Below are 14,488 nucleotides of genomic sequence, written 5' to 3' on the forward strand. Positions count from 1 at the left end.
AGCTCAGATGTCCAAGTCCTGGACGCTGAGAGGCTCCTAACCCCGTCAGGACTGGCTCAGATCTGGGCTGTTGACAGAGCTCAGGAAGGGCTGGAGTTTAGAGACTTAGCTTTTCTCCAACTTTGCCTCTAACTGGCTGTGAAGACATCCGTGCCCTGGGGCAAGAGCTGAGGTGTGAAGGAGGGCAGGTAACCAAGGAAGGGTTCACCGAGGGACGCCAGCCCCCCTTCGCTCAGGCCGTCATGGCCCCCTAGCCTCTCCCCGGCAGCGCCCCTCCACCAGCTGCGAGGTGTGACTCTTTCCCGCAGGTCTGATACCATCCCGGCCCTGCTCACCACCCCTCTTCTTCAGGAGAGGAAGCATGGCTGCCTCCTGTGCCCTTCCAGCCCGTGGTGACCCCGCCCCACCTCAGAGCCTTTCCTATAAACACTCTCACCGCCCTCCAGACTCAACAGAGGGGTTCATCTCAACAGCCAGAAAGAGTGGACGCCCCACTGCACTGAGGGACTCACATGGCTGTTACCAGCCTCAGTTGTCGCAAGGTCCCTATAGGGCGGGACCCATAGGTGCCATTTCTCAGCTGAGGAGATGGAGGGTCAAGGAGATGCAGTGTCGCCGAGTGGGGTTCAGAGGCTGGTGGACCCAAGGCCCCCCAGGTCTGTGGGCTTCTGATCAGGCCTGCGCCCTCTTGCAGCTCGGCCCTCGAGCCCCAGCCCACACACGGCCCCACTGTTGCAAGCTGGGGCTTCTAAAACGTCTTCCCATCGTCCCCAGAGTGGGAGCAGATGTGACGCGTTGGGATTCTAGAACAGGGTTCTTAACCTCCTCACTATAGACGCTTAGGGCTGCATGACTTCCTTCCCGTGGGGTCTGTCCCCACATTGTGGGCTATTTCGCAGGCTTCCCAGCCCCTCCCCACTAGATGCCCATAAGAACCTTTTCATCTCCAGCTATGACAATCAAAAATATCTCCCAAACGTTGCCAAATGTCCCCTGGGCATGGGGGGTGTCTTCAGTTACTCTGGGTCTGTAGAGCTGCCGCATATCACGAAACTCCCTCCTCTGCCTCGTTTTCCCAGGGACTACTTTATCACCTGTCCTGTGATCGACATGGCCAGGCACTGGGCAAGGAGAGCCCGAGGAAATGTCTTCATGTACCATGCTCCCGAAAGCTATGGCCACAGCAGGTAAGGTTCACTGGCTGTCACCCACCATGTAGCCGCACAGACAGTCTCGTAGGGCTCCGGGTCCATTGTGTGACCTGCAAGGAAGACTGAGGTACAAATCTTGGCTCAGGGACATCAGACATGGCATTTAGCATCTGAAAAATGGGTATATTAGTAATAGCCACATTCTCTCAAGTGTTGTCAGAAGGGCAAACAAAATAACAGATGTAAGAGGCACTTTGGGGTTCCAACATTAGCTATTGATGGATTGACCTGGCTTGGAGGGAGGAGGCTTCTTTATCAGCCCTACACATTTATGCCTCTTAGTTTCACTTAAGAAAATGGCTGCCGCTCTTTTTTNAAGGAATAATCTGTATACCATTCCTACTCTCAAGAGATGTTCAATGTACTTTATAATGAAAGTCTCAGGTGCAGTAAAATCATCACCACGGAAAAGGGAAATAATAAGTAAGTGAAAGAAAGCCCATGATAAGTGAAGGGCCAAACCAGTGGGCACAGAATATAGCCCTGCCTGTTCCAGAAGCCAAGGGCAAGATTTAAAAATAAAGAACAGGGGCATCTGGGTGGGTCGGTTGGTTAAATGTCCAACTCTTGATTTTGGCTCAGGTCATGATCTTGTGGGTGGTGAGATCGAGCCCCATGTCGAGCTATGTGCTAACAGTGGGGAACCTGCTTGGGAGTCTCTCCCTCCTCTCTCTCTGCCCCTCCCTGCTCGTGTTCTTGTTCTCTCTCAAAAATAAACATTTAAAAAAAGAAATTAAAGAACAAAGGAAGCAGACAGACTAGGTGGTCTCTGCCAGATGGAGAGCGGTACAATGAAGGCAGTGCGGCACATGGACGTCCAGGGTGTTGGAGGAGGACTTCATCATGACCTTGACCTTGCAGTCCTGAGCCACTCACCCATATTGGAAAACCGCAACCCCCTTCCCAGCTGGGCCAGCAACTTCCCACATCATCTGGTGTGATTCCCATAAGTCACATCAGATTATGCACTTCACGTGGGAGCGCCTTTGGGAAGTCCTAGCACCCCGCCAAGGGCGGAAAGGTGTGTGCCGTCCTGCTGGCCAGCCGTCCAGGGTGAGCATTTGCAGGCAGCAGAAGCTCATGGGGTCGGGTCTCCAAAAGATGCCAGAATTGTTTTATTATTGCCACATGGAGGGAAGACATCAGTCACCCACATCCGTGGTCTCTTTCGTGGGCAACAGGGAGATGAGGTGTCCCAAGGCCAACTTTAGAGCCAGGGGTCCTATCCCACCACCTGCCAGCTGTGCAGAACTGGGCAGCCTCCTCTGCAACTCTGATCCTCGGTATCTTCATCTACTAAATGAGGCTAATGGTCCCCCGGCAGGGATGACATTCATAATATCTGGGATATAAATTATCCAGCCAAGACAGGGCTTTATCATGTATTACTTTGCAATGACACCAAGGGAACTCTTAAAAACATACACACTTTCTCATTGTAATTGGCAACCTCCCTATAATGGGTGAATGTAGCCATTGAAAGAAGCCAGGTCCCAACCCCGGGAGCCTGTAAATGTTGCCTCAGAAGGAAAAAGGGGCTTTGCTGATGCGATTAAGTTAGACCTTGACCCGGGAAAATGATCCTGGGTTACCCTGGTGGGTCCTAACTGTGATCACAAAGGTTTCTGCCAGAGAGAGAGAAAGAGAGAGACTCAGGAAGATGCACAGAAGAGAGGGAGGGAGTGTGACCGTGGAGGCAGAAATTGGAGGGAGGCACCCACAAGCCAAGAAACACCAGCCAAGAATCCACGGAATTCCACCAGATTCCAACCAAGGAACCACAAGAGATGCAGGAGCACAAAATGGCTTCTTCCTAAGAGCCTCCAGGGGAAGCATGTTGACACCTTGACTTTGGCTTCACGTAACCGATCTGGGGCTTCTGGCCCCCAGAGCTGCGGGACCATAAATATCTGTTGTTTTAAGCCACCATGTCTATGCCGGTTTGTTACAACAGCCATAGGGAACTAACCCTGTCTCCCAGACATTCCAGTTTCCCAAAGGCCTCGTTATTTAACTGGTTCCCCCATAGATTATTCAGTCTACATAACACTTCATAAAAACATCCAGAATCCTAGTTGGCAGGATTGAAACAGTCATTGCTCTTTTACAGATGAAGAGTCTGAGGTTCAAGGAGTTCCACGTGATCTCCCCAAGGACCAGCAGCAATTGGTTGTAGGGCAGTGGCTTACCCATAACCTCTCTGAGACCCTAAACTCCCTTTCCACTAAACCATGCGGTCTTTCTGTTTCTCTGCTTGGAACTATTTATGATTCCAACCTGATCCACTTCCTGGATTCAAGCAACTGTCCCCACGTGGCAGGAAGGAAAATAAATGGCAGGCGAAAGTTCTGCTAAGAAGGCATTTGGAAGAAGGAACGGTGAAGACAGAGATGGTTTGTGTGGGAGGACAGTTGCCCTCATCAGGCAGCGGTCACTCACGACCAGGAGTTGTTTGTAGTATAAGCCTCAGTGTGTCTCCCAAATGCCAGGGGTCTCGGGATTCGCACCCACTGCAGGAGTCTGGTTCTCTGCTGTCCACCCTTTTGAGACAGATTACATGAGAAGATATGATGCTCTTGTCGCAAGCCCATCAGAAGCCTTAACAATGTGCACACGCCGTTGGGCTCCAAAGTTTACAGTGGCAAACCCAGAAAGGCATCTGCTCCATCTGGGAAAGATCAATCAAAGCAAAACAGGACAAAAGGATTCAGGTGATTCGGGCCAGAATCGATGATGCTTTGCCCCGCCCCTGTTAGTTTCCTGGTGCCGTAGTTGTGTAGCCCATGCTATGTGGGTTAGAACAATAGAAATGGGTCGTCTCACAGTTCTGGGGGCTGGAAGACCTAAAGCAAGGTGTCTGCAGGGTCATGCTCCCTCTGAAGGCTCTAGGGAAGGATCTGTTCCAGGCTGTTCTGGCTTCTGGTAGCCTCACACATTTCTTGGCTTGTAGATGGCTATCTTCCCGCTGTGTTTCTGTGTCAGAATTTCCCCTTTTTATAATGACACCAATCATATTGGATGGAGACTTGTCTTATGTCCTCTGTCATTTCTACAAAGACCCTATTTTTAACGAAGGCCATGTTCTGAGGTCCTAAGATTAGGGCTCCAACATCTCTCTCTCTCTCTCTCTTTTTTTTTTTTTTTTTTTTAATTTTTGAGACAGAGAGAGACAGAGCATGAGCGGGGGAGGGGCAGAGTGAGAGGGAGACACAGAATCTGAAATAGGCTCCAGGCTCTGAGCTTCCTGCACAGAATCCGACGTGGGACTCGAGCCCATGAACCGTGAGATCATGACCCAAACCAAAGTTGTACGCTTAACTGACTGAGCCACCCAGGCGCCCCCAACATCTCTTTTTTTTAAGGGACACAATTCAACCCATAGTACCGTTCTTCTCCCTAAAGTGATAGCCCTGCTCACAAGCCTCCTGAGTGGCAAGGGCCCAGAGCGGTCTGTGTCAGACCTGAGAACAACGTGGTCCTTGTGTGAGGGCTCCTTGAACAGACTCCGAGTCATCATGTCCCTCTGGGGATCCACAGACAGAGCTCCACTGCTGATCCCGGGAACCCCCACCAGTGAAAAGAAGCCATGCTCGTGAGCCAGACCCTCATGAAGTGCCTCTTGGGTCTTCATAGTTGCTGTGCTTCTCAGAGCCCAGGGACTCTTTTGGCACAGGATAGTAGGTGCTTAGGAAATCATGTTGAAGCTGTTCTAACTACCTCGTTTGACAATTGCGCAGCCTGTCCTTTCCACTCTGGTGTATAGGCTCTTTGGGGCTCAGTTTTGTCACCTGCAAAATGGGAACAGGTAGGTGGGCAAGGTCAGGAGCACTTGATTCCACACTGGGTCCCAGGGCCCTGAAGGAGAAGAACAACGTTCTCTATACCTTGTAGCCTGAGCTCTGAGTAAAGCATCAAGTTCATGAGTTTAGAGAAGCATGAAACCCGCTGGGCTCAGTCACTCACAAGTGACTTCTGCTCTCACATGCTACCATTTGGGAGGAAAGAGACACTCAGAGCCACCAAAACATTTCACAGATAGGGCTGTTGCAATGGGTACAGAGGTAGAAAGTGTCCTGGTGACGGCAGGTTCTCTGGGCCACCTGACTTGGTTAGAAACCCAACGCAAGTCAGGGGTGCCTGGGTGGCTTAGTTGGTTAAGCGTCCGACTTTCACTTGGGTCATGATCTCGCGGTTTGTGGGTTCGAGCCCCACGTCGGGCTCTGTGCTGACTGCCAGCTCAGAGCCTGGAGCCTGTTTCAGTCTGTCACTCCCTCTCTCTCTCTGACCCTCCCCTGCTCACGCTGTCTCTGTCTCTCTCCTAGATATAAATAAAACATTAAAAAAAATTTTAAAAAAAAACCCAACGCAAGTCCCTTAACCTCCTTGGTGACTCAGTTTCTTCACCTGAGAAATGGGGATGAGAATGGGGCCTGCTTCAGAGGGCTATTGTGATAATTAACTTGCACAGAGAATGAGGCAGACAGTCAGTGCGGAGGGTGTCCTATTATCCACGCCCATCAGAGAGTGTCCTTGACAACTATCTGCGTCTGTGTCATTTTTCCAACCGCGGTCACGGGATGCTTCCTAGTAGATGCTTAAATCACTGAATGAATCCCTGAAACCAGCCCATTTAATCGTTGGCAAGTTTCTCCTTTTTGCCTGAAAAGACATCTCTCTCATTCTGCCCGGAGCTGTCACACCCCTCATTTATTTCTGGCTCAAACCTACAGACTTAAAATATATGTGCCTGCCGTGCATTCTCAGCCATCTGTCTCGTACCTCCATTTCTGTGAGCATATATTAGCTTTCCTGGCGTAGCAAGCGCACAAAATGCAATAAATTACCACTTTCTTAAGACTCTTGCTAATTGATCACAGCATGGCGTGGTTCTTTAACTGCTCCTGGATTATAGATGAGCTTTGCATCCCTGAAAATGAGGACCAAGCCCTGGGAGGAAAGAATAGGTGTTGTGGATGGGGGAGGAGACAAAGAAACGAAAATGGTTCCATTTTAAGATTTAGATGGAAAGAATCACGGAATATGGAAGATGATCTCATCTGCGTCCTTCATTTTATAGATGAAGAGACAAAAGCCTGAAGTAAGGAATGTGTCCCAGCCCCAGAGCAGATCAGTAGCGATCTGGACCCAAACCCTGTCTCCTGCCCTCTCTCCAGTTTTGTTTTGTTTTGTTTTGTTTTGTTTTGTTTTGTTTTGTTTTTCAATCATACCCTTCAACCCAAAGCCTCTTGAGTGTCTTCCATGGCTAAGTCTTTTTACTGGCTGTGTGGCTTTGAGCAAGTTGCTTATCCTCTCTGAGCCTCTGTGCATCCTCACTTATACACAGGGAAAGCAATAGTACCTTTCCCATAGTGTGNTTTCAATCATACCCTTCAACCCAAAGCCTCTTGAGTGTCTTCCATGGCTAAGTCTTTTTACTGGCTGTGTGGCTTTGAGCAAGTTGCTTATCCTCTCTGAGCCTCTGTGCATCCTCACTTATACACAGGGAAAGCAATAGTACCTTTCCCATAGTGTGGCTCAAAGGGTCTAGGGAAACAATGCCTAGATCTGAGGTGTGTGTGTGTGTGTGTGTGTGTGTGTGTGTGTGTGTGTGTAATACCTGGCAGTTTTGATCTCCAGGGCTGTTAACATGAAGATAAAACATACCAGCTTTCTTTTGCTCAGTTCTGCTCACTGGGGAGATTTGGGGCCACTTTCCTCTGTGGTTACTCTCTGTAGCCGTGTGTTTCAGGAAGAGAGATTTTCGGTGATAATTATAATCCAGGGTTTCTCAACCTGGCACTGTTGACATCTCAGGCTGGATAAGTCTTTGTGGTGACAGGCTCTCCTGTACATTGTATGGTACTTAGCTGCATTCCCAGCCCCCCTCACTCAACACAAGAAGCACCTCCATGGTTGGGGAAATCAAACATTGTCCAGGGTCCCCGAGGGGGGGGGAGGCAAAATCACCCTCTGCCGAGAACCACTGTCAGACTCCAGTAGAACGGGGCTTATTACTAACAGCACCCGAAGGGACGAGGCACCCCCTTTCCCAGACTTGTCCTTGGTCAGTGCAGGACCCCTCTGCCCACAGACACTGCCCTTGGCCCCACGGGGGCCCGTTCAGGCAGACCACGGCGCACCATGGGGAACACGCTCACCAGCACGGCTGGTACTTCTGTTACCCAGCTGCCCGGAAGGCTGACCAGCCTCATTCCCATATTCACAGCAGCAGGGCCGCGGCCTGCAGTCCTCTCTCAAGTTGGAGGCCAAGGACGATTCCCTAGAAGGCCTTGCCCAGCTCTGGGCGCCACCTCCCAGACTCGGTGAGGATGCTTCCTCCTGCCCCCCTCCTGCTCTGCCATCTTGTGGTCCTTCTCCTGAACCAGTCCCTTCCAAAGGACACGCTGGTCCCAGTATCTTCTCACGCTCACATAGCCAAAGGACCCCCAGACCCTGCGGCCAGCTCAGGTTTGGGGGACCCTGCCCCCACCCCTTCTCTGGGGGCCTGGTCCCAGCAAGTGTGGAAGAGGGTACGGAGTTATTCTCTGGTGCTGCCTGTCCTTAGACGGCTCTACCTAGGTAAGCCACTTAAGATGTGCCTCCGGGCAGGTAACAACCTCCCATAGCTTCCACTTCCTCATTCGTGTGAAGGAGCTAATAATAGCACTTACACAACTATAGGAGTGTGTCAGGATTAAATAAGGCCGCGCGAGCCGACTGCCCAGCTAACTCCCCGACACAAAGCTGGCACTCACTAAGTGACTTCCGGCACTGTTTGATGGGCTGTAATGGAAGAATCCATATTGCAGATGAGTAAGTCCCAGGAAAACAACCACAAAGGAGGTAGTCTCTGGGCACCAGCCACTGAAGGGGAGCGGTGACCACTTCAGAGCGCACAGGGAGGCCCTTCATCATCAGATCCCTGGTGCCGGCTCCTGGTTCCCACGGAAATTCACCGGGAGGCTGTGTGTGGGCCACCATGCTTGAGCTGTGTGTTGTGGTCTGGACCTCCTTTCAAAGTCCTCGGTCCCAGAACCCTGAGGTATCCTTCCCACATTGCAACCCTGCAGAGGACGTTTCAGAGAGATGAGTCTTGACTTCTCTCTGAATGGAGGTGGGGTATGGCTCTTGGAATTACACACCTACCCGGGTTCCTCAGGAGGATGTTGGACAATTCTTTAACTTGGGGAGAAGCTGTTCAGTGTAATGGAAGAAAGCATCCTTTGAAAGGAAATCAACTGGGGTTCTAATTCCATCTCTTCCACTCATTAGCAGCCTGCCTTCAAGCAGGTTTTTTCTGTTTCCCTGCCTATAAAATGGGTATAGTTACATCTACTTCATAGCATGGAGATTCAAGTCAATGTGGGTTAAACATGTGGCATATTCTAGATGTTATGGGTTAATTTTGCTTTTGGAACAAGTCTCTAAGAAGAAAAAGAAATTCAAAATGACTTAAGAGGCAGCAGTGTTCTTCCTTCATGAGATGTCCCAACTCTGGAAAACAAAGTCGTAAATTCTAGACTCAAGACATTCTGTACACCACTACATTTGCATTCTAGACATGTGCATGCATTCCAGGGGCCATTGACATTCCAGATTCAAAATATTATCTCTTTAATTGACTGTCTTGTTGAGTTTGTTGGAATTAGCGACCCAAAGAAAATATTAAGTGACCGGATTCTTGAATGGAGTCCATTGGCCTGGCTACATCCTGTGTGATTAATATGATTATTTACCAGTGAAAATGGAGGTAAGACATTTTCTAACACTGGCCACTCCAGGCTCGTGGTATGTGAGGGTGCGTGCACTGTATCCTCTTCAGCACTGACTCAACAAATATTTACCTACTGCCGTCTATGCCCCAGATCCCCTTCTAGATCCTAGAGGTGGAGCAGCCAGCAAGACAGAGAGGGGCTGTCCTCTTTGTTAACACTGCAGTCGGGTGGTGGGACTGACAGAGGGCTCAGGATAAGCGGCAAAGAGCAGACAACACACACAAGCTCAGAAAATGGCCCTAAGAAGGAGAAAGGGAGAAGGCTCGACATATTTGAGAATAAAGAAGGAAGCCAGGGAAACTAAAATTTGAACTACCCTACGACCCAACAATAGCACTACTAGGAGTTTATCCAGGATCCAGGGGTGCTGATTCATGGGGGCGCATGCACCCCACTGTTTACAGCAGCGCTATCAACAATAGCCAAATTATGGAAAGAGCCTAGATGTCCGTCAACTGATGAATGAATAAAGAAGATGTGATTTATATACACAATGGAATACTACTCGGAGATGAAAAAGAATGAAATCTTGCCATTCGAAACAACGTGGAGGGAACTAGAGGTTTTACGCAAAGTGAAATAAGTCAGTCAGAGAAAGACAGATAGCATGTTTTCACTCATATGTGGAATGTGAGAAACTTAACAGGAGACCATAGGGGAAGGGAAGGAAATGTAAGTTACAGAGAGGGAGGCAAGCCATAAGAGACTCTTTTTTTTTTTTTAAGATATTTTTATTTCTAAGAGAGAGAGAGAGACAGTGTGAGCAGGGGAGGGTCAGAGAGAGAGGGAGTCACAGACTCTGAAATAGGCTCCAGGCTCTGAGCTGGCAGTCAGCACAGAGCCCGATGCGGGGCTCGAACCCACGAACCGCGAGATCATGACCTAAGCGAAAGTCGGACGCTTAACCGACTAAGCCACCCAGGCGCCCCAATAAGAGACTCTTAAATACAGAAAACAGACTCAGGTTGATGAGGGTGGAGGGATGGGGGATGGGGAAAATAAGTGATGGGCATTGAGGAGGGCACTTGTTGGGATGAGCACTGGCTGTTGTATGTAAGTGATGAATCACAGGAATGTACTCCTGAAGACAAGACCACACTGTATATCAGCCAACTTGACAATAAATTATTTAAAAAAAAAAAAAAAGAAAAAGAAAAAAAGTAGTCCTGGGAGCTGGAGTTTGTTGAGGAGGAGGAGGGTGGTTGGAGATGTAGGAGACAGGGTCTTGTAGTTCACATAGGAGTTCGTATGACGTGGTAGGCAAGGAGATGGTATTTTATCTGAATATGTTGGAAAGGCATTAGAGATTTTTTTTAATGTTTATTTATTTTGAGAGAGAAAGAGAGAGAGAGAGAGAGGGAGAGAGTGAGCATTCAAGCAAGGGAGGAACAGAGAGAGAGGGAGAGCGAATCCCAAGCAGTCTCTGCACTGTCAGTGCAGAGTCCGACACAGGGCTCGAACTCATGAACCGCGTGAGATCATGACCTGAGCCAAAGTCAAGAGTTGGATGCTCAACTGACTGAGCCACCCCGGCGCCCCTAGTTCACTAGAAACCAGGTGTGTTTTCTTAATAGAATTGAAACCGTGTTATCCAGGGTGATGATCAGCTGGTTAATCGGAAAAGTCTATTAAGACGGGAACTCCTGAGAAATGAACAAGGAAGGTATACACCTTAAACATGTCATCACCTCTGCGCACATGAACGTGCAGGCACCCGCCGTTCTCTCTGTGCAGGGTCGGAGGCTTGCGAGGCAGAAAAGGCTCCCTTTGAAATTCCTGCAAAACCACAAACGTAATGCACAGCCTATGGTTTCCAGCTTTGGTTTCTTGAAAGCAGGGTATCTACATGATATTTAATTAATTTAATTAAACTCTATAATTGCCACGACAAACACAACTGGCATAAACAGGTTTGAGACAAACACAGTTGGCTCTGGGTAAACACATAACTTCCTGGGGAGAATGGGATGCAATGGGCTAGGAAAATGCAGCCTTTTCTGAGCAGAGTAGTTGTTATGCCTCATACTGGGAATAAAATGTCCAGGTTCCGGGGCGCCTGGCTGGCTCTGCCAGTAGAGCCTGGGACTCTTGATTTCAAGGTTGTGAGTTTGAGCTCCATGCTGGGTGTAGAGTTTACTTTTAAAAAATATTAAATGTCCAGGTGAATACACCAGGTCCATTGAGAGCTTTGCTTGTACCACAAAACAATGTATCGCCCAGCTTTGCTGGGCTTTCCGGTCTGTGGAAATATTGCAGGTATTTCACTGGGGGCCAAAGGTGAGATTGTATTATTTAAAGTAAATCAGGGAGCTCATTTTTAAAGCATCGCCTAGTGAACCTTTTTTGTAAAACAAAAGTCATTTGTAAAGCCTGTCACTGCCTCTCGATAACTCATAGGGAGAATCCAAACCTTTGCATATTAGATTTGCCCAAAGAGAAGCACACTCACAGGCTTCTATTTGTAAGGTCGTTAACAGTGTGTCAACCCCTCAAAAAAGAAAAAAAAAAAAAAAAAGCCTGGGAAACAGAAGGATTTCCATTCCTCCTTGACCCCGAATTTTCCGTTGGAGGAAGTTATCCAGAGATGCCGGCCAGAGATAAGAAAGGGAGTATATTTTACGGGGATGAGGTCAACAGACTTCCTCCAGCAGTACAACCAGGGCAGAAATCTCTGGAACAACAGGCTCTCAAACCCATCGATCGGGTGGACAGGATTAGGGAGCCCATCCACAGCACAAGCCTCTTCAGCCCAGGGTCAGTTCAAGGGCGACCTCTGCGATGCAGAACAGCGCTGGTGGGAAAGATCCTTCCCACTCGCTGTCTACACCTTGAGGGGAGCCCAGCTCAGGTCCTTCCCTCTGGGGACACCACCTCCTCGGTCCCTGTGCTCCCTAATCAGCCCCAAAGGGCCATGAATGATGATTCCCCTGTGCCAGAAACAGAGCTCAAGTCAGGAGCTTGTGCAATGACTAATCTCTAAAATGTGGCTTTTGGTTGGCCAGACTGCAGGCCCGGGGGCCACACCAGCAGGATTTAAGACGATCAGGGTGGCTGAATGGGGAGGTTGGGGAACATGATGTAAACGGAACCAACCCTGTGTCCTTCCTGGACAGATGCAGCAATCCTGTGATTTCTCAGGTCCAGTGTCCCGCCACCCCCATACCATCTCAGGAATACTTCTAGAAGAAATGCAGCTCAGAGCTTGCTTGCTTAGAAGCTGCTGATGTCCCCCGACCCCTTGACGATGCGGCCTTCGATTCCTCGGGCCTCGATTCTCACCCCTTTCACAGAACTAGAGCCCGAAGGACCATAGCGAGTGAGCAGTCAGTGATTCCCAGACTTTCGGTTTTCCTGGACCATGAAAAATACCCATTTCACTTTTCAGCATGAGGCGCTTCTCGGTGCAAGAGACGAGCCCCAGAGCTCTGGGTGGGGACTCCGCTCCCTGCCGCAGACCCCAGTCAGCCCCCTCTCCCTCTGTGCCCAGACCCCAGTCCCTATCCGCTCTCACAGAAGCCACCCCATCACTTCCCCTGCTCTGAGTCTCGCTCTAAAGGCCCTTCCCCACCGAGCCCACTCACTAACCCCCTATTCCCTTTCCAAGGCACACGCCAACCGCGAGGTTTCTTCCCTGACTTTCCGCACACTCCTGTCCATGCCTTTGACAATGGTGCTGCTTTTCTCTCTTCTTGTGGGGCTTTGTAAATACTCCCATCATTTGTTATCTGTGTATCACACAACCCACAACCCCTTTTAAAAATGGCGGCTTCTCTGCATTTCCTGTTCGGCTGTGAGCTCCGTGGCAGGTTGTGACTGACCCCTGCCTGTCCCCCCTGTCCCCAGCACCCCACGCAGCAAGCATGCACCAGACGTGACCCCCAGCCCTGTCCCCAGCACCCCACGCGGCAGGCATTCGCCAGATGTGACTCGAGGACAGTCTTGTGCTGACGTCCTGTGTTCCGCCAGCATCCCCCCGAACCGTTTTCACACCCTGAGACTGAAACGTCACACTCACAGTCGTCCCCGGGACATGTGGCCCATCAGTTCCTCCTGCTCTCTGGCTGAACGTAGCACCACCAACATCAGCAGCACCGGCTCTTCCTTGGAGAGCAATTTGAAAACTTTGGAGGGATCTCCATCCACTAGAGTCTCTGAGCATCCAGCGATGCCGCATGGAGGGCTGAACAGAGATGATCAGACCCATTCTACAGGTAGGAAAACAGGCTCAGAGGGCCAGCGGCAGAAGCGGGGTCTGAGCCCAGCTCACCTGGCTCGGGGCAGAGAGCTCTCCTGGTCCCCATGCCCGAATGTGACGGTGAGGAGATCCAGACCTGGCTTGAGCCTGGGACAGGAACTCCAGGGGAGGGGAAGTTGGTCTGGAGAATTATTACCAGAGGCAGCAAGTGACAGCTAAACGTAAAATACCACCAGGCATGACCGCATGCCTACATGACCACCGCAGGTTTGGATGTATGATTTATCAGTGATCACACCCAGCACAGAGCAAGGAAGCCCAATAAGTATGCGTCCCCCCCCACCTGCCGACACCATGACCGCTCAGCTAGCAAGCCACTCCTTTTACCTTGTCAGTCCCTGGAATGTTCTTCCACGTCTCCCTCCGCAGACACGGAATGCAAACCCTGTCTTCTCCCTCTGGAGAGTCCTGGGACTCTCAGCCCGGGGCCCGGGGTCCTCTGATCCTCAATGCCCTCTTCCCCGGCTCCCACTGTCGGCCCTTCCTCCAGATGTCTGCCTTAAACTGCTCGAAATAACTCCAGCATCCCGATAAAGATCAGCTCTGCTAAGGAGAAAACAAAGAAGTCCTCATACACAACAAGCCTCTCAAATTAAACAGATCAGATGGGCTGCAAGACCAGGCCTTTTCCCAAAAGCAGTGCTCTGTGACCTGCCGGGGTCACCAACAGTGGCAGGCTGGAGGGGACTTGTACCTGCTCCTAAGAGCCATCTTTCCTGACTCCGAGCTCCATGAAGGCACCTTGGTAGTCTAGATTCTCTCTGGAAGAGGGCTTACAACACGGAAATTGGCAAAAGGCAATTGTTAAAGTTTAACCAGCACACCATTGGCAGCGATCTTCCTGAGAAGGTGAGGAAGGCTACGAAGCCCCTCCCGAGATAACATCGATATACAGCGTCTCACTGTTTCACATATAATTTCAGGGAACTCACGGTCCCCCGGAACCCTGCAATGGAACTCACAGGTTAAAGCCNNNTTTCTGGCAGGTAGGGAGGAAAAGGGAATGAGTAGATGAGCTACAGACTGAGCAAGAGATTTGAAATATTTTTTAATTAATTAATTTATTCTGAAAGAGAGATTGAGCATGAGCAGGGGAGGGACAGAGACAGAGGACGAAAGAGAATCTTAAACAGGCTCTGCACTATCAACACGGAGCCCCACTCGGGGCTTGAGCTCACGAACCATGAGGTTCAAGACCGGAGCCGAAACCAAGAGTCAGACGTTTGACCGACTGAGCCCCCCCAGGC

The 14,488-nt window shown here is 50.1% G+C and overlaps 1 protein-coding gene across 1 annotated transcript in view; it reads left to right on the plus strand.

Annotated features, from left to right (window-relative positions):
- TG (thyroglobulin) overlaps positions 1–14,488 on the plus strand; it is a 251,055-nt gene that overhangs the window by 230,158 nt on the left and 6,409 nt on the right. Inside the window, exon 47 of the mRNA XM_077750014.1 lies at positions 1,080–1,187. Coding sequence (XP_077606140.1) covers positions 1,080–1,187 — 108 coding nt within the window. The remainder of the gene's footprint in view (positions 1–1,079; positions 1,188–14,488) is intronic.

This window comes from Crocuta crocuta, unplaced genomic scaffold (assembly GCF_008692635.1).
Source record: "Crocuta crocuta isolate KB4526 unplaced genomic scaffold, BGI_CrCroc_1.0 scaffold119, whole genome shotgun sequence".
NCBI lineage: Eukaryota > Metazoa > Chordata > Mammalia > Carnivora > Hyaenidae > Crocuta > Crocuta crocuta.